The sequence below is a fragment of the Cynocephalus volans genome, chromosome 12 (assembly GCF_027409185.1).
Source record: "Cynocephalus volans isolate mCynVol1 chromosome 12, mCynVol1.pri, whole genome shotgun sequence".
NCBI classification, from domain to species: domain Eukaryota; kingdom Metazoa; phylum Chordata; class Mammalia; order Dermoptera; family Cynocephalidae; genus Cynocephalus; species Cynocephalus volans.
The window spans coordinates 101,337,172-101,347,172 of NC_084471.1; the positions used below are offsets into that span (position 1 = coordinate 101,337,172).

A 10,001-nucleotide genomic window follows, 5' to 3' on the forward strand; every position below is an offset into this window, starting at 1 on the left:
ATTGAATGGACAATAGGTTATGTAAATGTTAGGGTCATTTATCCTCACTAAGGGAACATAGCAGAAAATTCTGAATGTGTAGATTGTATGGTGAGGGATCCTGAAGTGGTGGATTGTTGGGAAGATAGAATAGTTTAATCAGGCCCCCTTGCCTTAGGGATGGTTGGGGGTGGTGCAACACATTCTTTGTAAATAAGTTGTTTGTGGGTGGAGTTAGCACGCCTGGGCAACACTGACACTTGGCTGGCGTCTGCCCCAGGTGTCTGCCTGCATGGCCACACTCTCCAATGTACAGCTTCCAAGGACCTGTTTGCTGGTTACCTAGCTCATAGACCTATGTGTGAGGGGTCCTGGGATTCAGCCTGGTGTGTGAAGGGTTTGTGACCCAGTCTGGACAATGGACTTGAGGAGTCTGTGAGCTACAGACCCAGCCCTAGCTCGGCAACTGGCCCAGTTGGCCAGGGCAAAAGATTATTTTAAATGTATTAGGAGACTCTAGGTTAACCAACATAAAGATAAGCCATATTCTTAAACAGAATATAATAAGAATTTATAATACATCAAGAATACCACATTGGAGACAATTCTTTTCTCTGAGGTCAGAAGCCTCCAAATTTTGGTATAATCTTGAAGTAATTAAAGAGTATTAATAAAGAATTTTCTCAACGTGGTACATTTGCTGAATTATGGATAAGACAAATTTCATAAAATAACATAAATATGAGTATATTATCAAAAAAGTTTTTTTTTTTAACTCTGCAGATAGAATATCTTGACTCAAATATTCTTGTGCATGCTTCACACTAAACCGAAAACTTGTATGTTTCTTAAACCTGAAGAGCAGGTTAAGTTGGTCTTTTGATTTACCAAAATGTTCATCAATCTCTCAATTTTAAGAATGTGGTGTTGTAACATGACCAGTATCTATAGCTGGTATTTTTTTTGGCATATACTTTTACAAAACTAAATACTTTAAAGTTTTTATTATTTTTCCCCTTTATATGAGCCCATTTATGAACAAATAAAAGTATTAACCATAATGAATTATGCTTCTGCTAGAAGCTTAGATTTGTGTAACAAATAGCAAATGATATTTGCCCACTTGGCAAATGCAAGCATAATCCCTAGAAATCTTCCATAAATGATTTATAGGAGGGTTAAAATACTTACCTACTTTTGCCAACTATAATTATGCCAATATGACAATTGAATTTTATATTCATGGAAAATGCATATAATGCAAAACTGTGCATATACCAAATTCTTTGGCACGAAAATAAGCTCATACTAACTTGTTATAACATGTCTGAACAGGTTCTTGTTTGAGACACTAAGAAGGATAAGACATCAGTTTGAAAAGAGCCTCTATCAGAGCAGCATGAATTCTGCTAAAATTGAAGCAAGAACAAACATCAAATTTATGGTGAAGCTTGGGTTGAAAAATGGTAAAATCATTGATGCTTTACAAAAAATTAGTGGGAACAATGCCCCAAAGAAATCAGCAGTTTACAAATGGGTAACATATTTTAAGAAGGGATGAGACAATGTTGAAGATGAAGCCCACAGCAGCAGATCATCTACATCAATTTGCAAGGAAAAAATTAATTCTGATCATACTGTAACTGTAGAAGGCAAATGAATAACAGCAGAAACAATAACCAACACCATAGATGTTTCAATTGGTTCATCTCACTTAATTCTGGCTAAAAAATTATAGTTGAGGAAACTTTTTGTTCAATGGGTGCCAAAACTGTTGTAACCAGATCAGTTGCAAACAAGAGCAGAGCTTTCAACAGATATTTTAAACAAGTAGAATCAAGATCTTGAAGCATTTCTTTGAAGAATTGTACCAAGAGATAAAACATGGCTTTACCTGTATGATCCAGAAGACAAAACACAATCAAAGCCATGGCTGCCAAGGAAGTGCTCCAGTCAAAGCAAAAGTGAACAGGTCAAAAGCAAAGGTCATGACAAGAGTTTTTTAGGATGCTCAAGGCATTTTACTTGTTGACTTTCTGGAGAGCCAAAGAACAATAACATCTTATTATTATGAGAGTGTTTGGAGAAAGTTAGCCAAAGCTTTAGCAAAAAAATGTCCTGGCAAGTTTCACCACAGCGTCCTTCTCCACCAGGACAGTGCTCCTGCTCATTCCTCTCATCAACAAGGGCAATTTTGTGAGAGTTTCAGTGAGAAATCATGAGACATCCACCTTATAGTCCTGATTCAAATGCTTCCAAATTCATTTTGCTTTTTAATTTAAAGAATCTTTACTAGGCACCCATTTTTCTTCAGTTAATAATGTAAAAAAAACCTGCATGTTTAAATTCCCAGGAACCTCAGTTCATTAGGGATGGACTAAATGTCTCGTATCATCACTTATAAAAATGTCTTAACTTGATGGAGATTATATTGGCTTTATTTTATATTTTTGTCTTTTAATTCCATTTTTCCACAAACTTTTCATGTCCCTCTTATTGCCTTTGTCGCACAGGTAATTCACTGCGAGGTTCACATGTGGAGAAATGAAAGTGACTCTATATCAGTGCTTAGAAAATTTAATGTGTATATACATCATTGAGGGATCCTGTAAACTGCAGATTTAGATTCAATTGAACTGGAGTGGGTCTTCACATTCTACCTTTTTAATGAGCTACTAGCTGATTTTGGAGCTGCTGGTTCATGGACCACAGGTTGAATAGCGAGACTGTAGCGTATTCATATGACTGTTCATAATGTCCATCGCCTTGAGTTTGTGTTGGTCATTTGAATTAGTCTGCTTCCCTTTTCTGATTATTATGAGTTAGAAATACTGGCAGCAATGTGTCAATATTGTCTATTTTTTTATCATATGTCTTGAATTGTGTTCATATGGATTATGAGAAAATTTGAAAATTACTCATCACTCTGAATGACAACAGCATACATAATGAGATTACAAATACTCAGGCAGACAAATGCTCTGCAGGTGAATTTTCATCTTCTTATTTTGCTCTGCAATATTCTTGAGAAATTGCTGTCTAGTCACTCACCGTCTGTGTGTCCCCTAAAGTGACATGGATCTTGTTACCTCCAAAAGCAGCTAGTTACTCTTGGAATTTTCCAATTGTTAAAAATTCCCTTATGCTCTTGAGCCTAAATTTACCATCTTACACCTTATATTCCCCCAAACACCATCTGTCTTCTGGGCTATTCAAATAAAAAAGTGTAACCACCATTTAGCATAATGCCCTTTTCCACAATAGTATTTGAAGGTATTTATACCTACATACAAAGAGGTATTTGAAGACAAGTTTGCACGTTCTCTGGTCTTATCACTGGCCGAAAGCCCATATTTCCAAATAAGATGACAGCATCACCTGAGGTTGTGCTACTGACTTTCCTTTTGCTATGTGTTTGTTAGGATGCTTGCTCTCTTCATGTGTCTTTGCTGAGAAAAAAACTGACGTGTGTTGTCTTCATAGTTGTACAATTATACTGTCTAGGCGTGATGTGTGTTTGCAAAAATTATGGATGAAATTACCAGGTACTCTGATAAGCACTAGAGACACAGATATTAGAAAGCAGATTTGCTTTGCTCAAGTTGTTCTACATTGGGAAATAATGTAGCATATTTGATCAATGCTGTTTTAAAGGGATGTTATGGGACTATGGTATCATAATGAAGGAACAAAAAATGCTGGCTGGAGATTGTGGAAAACCTTAGTAGAAGAGAGAAGAAAAGGAACAGGAAATTAATTTTCAGAGAACACTTGTATCAAATATTTTTACATATTTTATTTAATTCACTTTTAAAAATAACTCTGTGAGTTAAGTGTTCTTATTTCCTTTTTAACATTTATTAATAATCCAATGTCTAATACTTAGGAAGAAGCAAAGCAGAGATTAATTGTAGGTTTACCTGGGTCAAAACTGTGCTGATTGGAGTCAGAACATTATCTACCATATTCTTCTTAAGACAATATGCAATTTCCTTCCATTTCTGTCCTCTTCATTTAGGCAACAACAAGGGAAGGAAAAGAGAAAGTTTATTCGGATTCAATCTTCCAAGTTTATCCGGTGTTTCACTAAGAAGGTGTAACGATAAGGACTTTATTTTTATGGCAGAGAGTACCTTCCCTCACTCTCCATAATGTTATATATATTTTTTCTGCTGTGTAAGATCAATGGGACTTAATACGTATAAAGTATGAGACTTTCTGCTAAGGGCTGCCTGAACTCTACCTACCAACAGTAATGGGCTCTTCACTGTCACCTTGATGGTGACTAATCCAACTCCAGCTCTATCTTTCACCTGCTTGCTCAGGCCCCTTATGGTACCAAGTGTTGCAGGCTTGCTATTCTAGAAGCAGACACTCAGACAGGATTTGAGTTTCATGATGTTTACCAGGAATCCACATCAGTGAATGCAAGGGCGAGGATGCAGGATTGAGCACAGGAGGAAGTTAAACTGTGAAGCAGGCCTGACAGTGCCTATCCCCAAGGGGCAGAACCCTGGAGCACATTTTGTCTGTCACAATGCTCCCAGGCTAAGACAAAATGGCCAAGCATTAACATCCATGCCTACCAAGTCACCTGATGAGGTTTGTGTCTGGAAGGGTCCGATCTTGGGCAAGGTGGCTTTCTGCAGCTGAGGCAGACCCTGAAATAGCAGACAACTGAAGACTGTCTGCTGACTGCACTCTCTGTATTTGGGTTGCAAGTTCTTCCTTGAGTGGTATCTGGGAGGCATCTCACTTTCCTTTCCTTTCCTGAGAACAAAATCCTATCCGTTTAGGTTTGACTATTCTAAAACTGTCTCACAAAGAAATACCCTTAATTCCTTTCCATTCTCAGAGAAAGTTCTCATTACCCAACTCCTAAAAGAAGTCAGATTATTCTCCTAACTCTTCTTCCTGCAGCCATACTCTTAGAGTTACCTGTCCATTTATTCATTTACTCATTTGTTTAAAATACATATTAAGCATTTACATTTTAAGCAACTATTTGGAAGGTGGGGATACATTGTGGAAAATCTTACAAAACCCATGCTTATTCTTATGGGGTGGGTGGATGCAATCAAAATTCAATGCTAAGAACTGGCAATTGCTTTGAAGAAAAATAAAATTGGGCAAAGAGACAGAAAGTGGATGGCAGTTGGGGTGGAGTCAGCTGTACTCATGAAGGATGATTAGAGAGGAGCACTCTGATGAGGGGATATTGTAGCAGGAACCTGGTTGAAGGAAATAAATTGTGCAGATATCTGGAGAGAAAAGTGTTTTAAGCAAAAGGAAGAAAGAGAGTGAAGATTCCTGTTTTGCTAGTTTCAAGAAAAGAAAATTGACAAAGTGAGGGAGAAGAGGTAGGAGATTCTAGACCTTTCTTTTAATCCATGGCATTGGGTTCTTATGCCCTTTGCATAAGGTAATTCTCTTACAGCACTTAGAATAATGTGCTGTATGTAGTAAACACCACCCGTGACAAGATTAATTTACTCTGGCAACTTTATGCAAATAAATATCATTTATTTTCTGAAATACCTTGAAAGATGCTTCATTATTTGACATTTGAAATTTTTATACAGCCAATGTCAGCTCTCTTTGTCTCTCAAAGATGCTGTCCAGATTTATAGCTGCCCATTGCTGCATAGAAGCCCCAAACCACTTTATTTTTATTTACCTATATCTTAGCTTCCCTTTGAGATTTAACACTTCCATGACACTACTTACAAACACTTCTTGTTACTGTGATCTCACCTATCTAGTATCTTTTGCACCAGTCACGGGGTTCTAGTGCTGCTGTGCACCCAGACTCCCTTGTGGACTACCTTGCTGACTATAATCTCTCTGAAGCAGGGCTCTTTTTTACAATTCTCAGGTCTGCATAGAGCCAAGGGCTGGTGCTCACCATGCAATAGTTGAAGGTTCAAAATTAGAATTTCTTTTTGGAACAATCTCAAAGAGAGAGAGAATGTTTTATTGGTGCAATTAGACTCAAAATCCCCAAAATTATTTTCTCAAAAAACAACTTTAATGTCTTCCCCATGGACCTCATCTCCTGAGCTTCTGGTTCCTTGAGGGAGTTGGCTACAATTAACTCACAAGTCTTTAGAAAAACCTCTGCATGTGCTGTTCAGAATTGAGCCAATGAACTCCTTTTTAAAGTACTATTGGAAGTCTCAGTTTTCAAGATGGCATCACTATATTATTTATTATCCTCCTGGACACCTGAAGAAGCCAAGAAAAAAAGACAAATCTATATTCGTAGTATAACTTATTTTCACATCGGAAACTGTGGGTTTTGTAATCCACTTTGACATAGCCAAAGAGTCTAAGGCTTGTTTCTTCATACAGGTGAGTTAAATGATTACCTAAATTGTATTCAAGAGGCCAAAGTGTAAAAATGAGCTTAGAATCCCGGGAAAACATCATCTCTGAGGTCACCGTGAAGAATAATTTGGTGCAAATAGAATATTTAGTCTGTGTCCTTTGGTTTCAATGACCTAACTCACATACACATTTTGGTGAAATTTTGTGTTTGGCATACAGGAAGTGAAATGTGCTGGAAGATTTACGGGCTCGTAGAATGCTAGAATTAAGACAACTTGGCTTTTCTGCTACTTAATTACTTCACTTTACCTAGATCTTGTGTTATAAGTAGAAAATAAACCTCTGAATCAGCCGACTTGAATTCTTATTCTGCTCATGGCTGAAGTCACATGCATACATAGTATTATTGTTTTGCTCAGTCAGAATATTTGGCTTTGGTAAGGCTTGAAAAATACAGCTTAATAGGCTTTTCCACAGTCAGCAACTATTATTTAACACAGGATTTCAAGTTTAATGCAAAGTTCAAAAAACATAGCAATGATCAGTGGCATAGGGACTTCATTACCTTTTTCTGCAGAGGCAATCGTTTGAAATTGTAGATGTGTATATTGCAATTTCAGGCTTCTAATTCTTTTTCATGACTTAAATTTATTTTGATACTTAAAATGCTGCTTTCATCTTCTTTGTGTAACAAATAACAGAAATATTAATAATGTAATATAAATAAAGCACAAATAAATGAGACGCCTATCTATGTTTAGAAAATATTAAATTACTGAAACAATTTACTACTAAAGTATGATTTTTTCTTGCTAATCTTAAATTATGTCCCTCCAAGCTTTTTTTTTTCCAGGTTCCATTCACCACAAAAGACCAGCAGCTTTTCACTTCATTTTTATTGATTGATTGATTGATTGGTTATACATATTCACGGAGCACAGAGCTGACCGCCAGCACCTATTCCCAAGAAGTGATGATCAGATCGATACTGTCAGCATGCCCACCACCTCAGATTACAATATTCCCCATGTTCCTCACCCAAGCTCCTCCCGACATCGTCCCCACCCCCTCCAAAGCCCTTCTTAAGCATTTTTTCTTTTTTATAAGCCTGGCACAGTTAGAGGACTTGCCTTAGATAATCTCCAAAGTTCACTTCTAGGTCTAAAATTCTGATTCTGTACAAAAATCCTCTTTTGATGAAGGTGAAAACTGAAGTGCTCAGTGAGGTTCAGTGAGTAACTCAGTATTACCCAGATGGTCAGCAGCGAGTTAGCAGGGCCACCAGCAGAAGAACTCCGGACCACTGGCTGTCAGCCTATGCTCTGGAACTTATGAAAATAAAAGTGGAATTCAGATGTGAAACTAAGAAGCCTTCAGTTATGAATTTATTGCATAGAAAAATCTTTCTCTTTCTCACAACAGATTGAATAAGAGAAATGGATCACAGAAATCAAACTTTGGTGACCAAGTTTTTTTTTTTTTTTGGTGGGATTAACAAATCACCGCCACCCGTACCAGATTGTTCTCTTTCTGATATTTCTCTTTGTTTATCTTGTCACTCTTCTGGGAAACTTGGAGATGATCATTCTCATTTGGATGGATTCCAGACTCCACACTCCCGTGTACTTTTTTCTCAGCCACTTGTCCTTGGCGGATGTCTGCTCCTCTTCTGTTATTGGTCCCGAGATGCTGACCGACATCTATGTGGAGAAAAAAGTAATCTCTTTTTTTGGTTGTGCTGCCCAGTTATGGGTTTTTGGTCATATTGTAGTCACTGAATGCTTCTTTCTGGCTGCCATGGCATATGACTGGTATACGGCCACTTGTAAACCCTTGCTGTATACACTCATTATGTCCCAGCAGGTCTGCGTGCAGCTGGTGGTAGGGCCTTATGCCATGGGCCTCATAAGCACTTTGACCCATACAGCCTTCGCCTTTCACCTGCCCTACTGTGGCCCAAATATAATCAATCACTTCTTCTGTGACCTTCTTCCGGTTCTCTCCTTGGCATGTACAGACACCCAGGTCAACAAATTTTTACTTTTCATCATGGCGGGAGCCCTGGGAGTACTCAGTGGTGTGATCATCTTGGTCTCCTACATTCATATTGTCATTGCCATCCTGAGTATCCGCTCTGCTGATGGGAGGTGCGAAGCCTTCTCCACCTGCTCTTCACACCTGACAGCCGTCTCCATCCTGTGTGGGACTCTCTTCTTTATCTGTGTGCGTCCAAGCTCTAGTTTCTGTCTGGACATCAATAAAGTGGAGTCCCTATTTTACATTGCAGTGATCCCCATGTTGAACCCACTTATCTACAGCTTGAGAAACAAGGAGGTCAAAGATTCACTTAGAAGGAAGTTAGAAAGGAAGAAGTTTCTTATAAATAAGTAAATGAGGATACCAACTGTACTACAGATTGAGAGGTAATACTGCAAAGAGGCAACAACACTGGACAGGGTGAGGAGAGACCTGCATTCAAGTTGAGATTTGTTCTTTATTACTATGTGTTATTGATAAGTCAAAAAATATCTTTAGGTTAGCAATCTTATCATTTTGATTTCCTCATTTCTCATTCAATGAGAATGAGATTTAGAACATTAAACTGAGATAGGTGGATTAAAGAACCTTTAAAATTTAGAAAATATTTTCAAGGTTTGTGATTAGAAAATGAGAGGTTCTTTGTTAAATCCCAAATAAATGGAAAAATCATAACAAGTGAAGTTAACAGTACCTCAGTTTTAATTTATGGAGTGATTTCCCTCAACTTTCTGCAAGCCTGGCTTTGAGTCTTTTAAAACATAAACTCTTATAAAGGGTATTATTCTGGTAGGATGTAACCATGGCACTTTCCCAAAGTATCTTCATGTTCGGAGTAGACACTTTGCAAAATGCTTTTACTTTGCTATGCACTCTGGTGATAGCAACAACTTGTTAGGATTTTTGCTACTATAAGCTTATGATTTATGCATGTAAAGAACAGAATGCATTGCAGTGTTTTAAAAGAGTGGTATTTATTACTATTGTTATTTATCATTTTTTTAAGTGGTAGGGAGGACATAAATTCCCATCTTACAGATGGTGAACTGAACAGCCATGAAGAGTCAATGTATTGCTCATACCTGATAATTGGGTTTATCCCTTTTTCCCCCTTCTGATATATTTTTTCAACCATTTTTCTGTGTTTTTTTTTTTTTTTTTCTGGAACATAGCAACAAATTCAAGAAATAAGGGCATGGAACATGTGTTTTGTACAGATGCGAGACTCTTTCAGATCCACACTCTGCCTAATCTTTGAAGGCCTTCTTTAAGAGGGATTTAATTTTAGTCCATGGACATTGAAAGATGTAAGTAATCTCTAATGCCTTAGTGTTTTTTTTTTTTTTCTTTTTTCTTCACCATGCTTTCTGCCAGTGATGCTGTCTGTGTTGGGTAATGATTTGGGGCAAGGTTCAGTAAGATGCTATTTAAATAGAGGGAAAGGATTCAAAGAATGCTGCAATTGTTAATTAATTTAACAAATTTTTATGGGTATTCACTGTGGTGCACATCATGGGGTAGTATGCATATTGGGAGTGAAAGTCCTCATGGAAGTTACAGGCTAATGTAATAAAAGCCAAGCAAGCAAACAAAAACACTTACAAAAATTAAACATTGATTACGTAATATCTATGGTAATGTCTGTGACAAAATCAAGG

General features: G+C 37.4%; 1 protein-coding gene across 1 annotated transcript; it reads left to right on the forward strand.

Moving 5' to 3' along the window:
* Window positions 1-7,742: 7,742 nt before the first annotated feature.
* LOC134361214 (olfactory receptor 5G25-like) lies at window positions 7,743-8,697 on the forward strand. The gene is given in 2 exon segments (XM_063076205.1): window positions 7,743-7,775; window positions 7,777-8,697. Coding segments are annotated over 2 exon segments (954 nt in total).
* The last annotated feature ends 1,304 nt before the right edge of the window (window positions 8,698-10,001 follow it).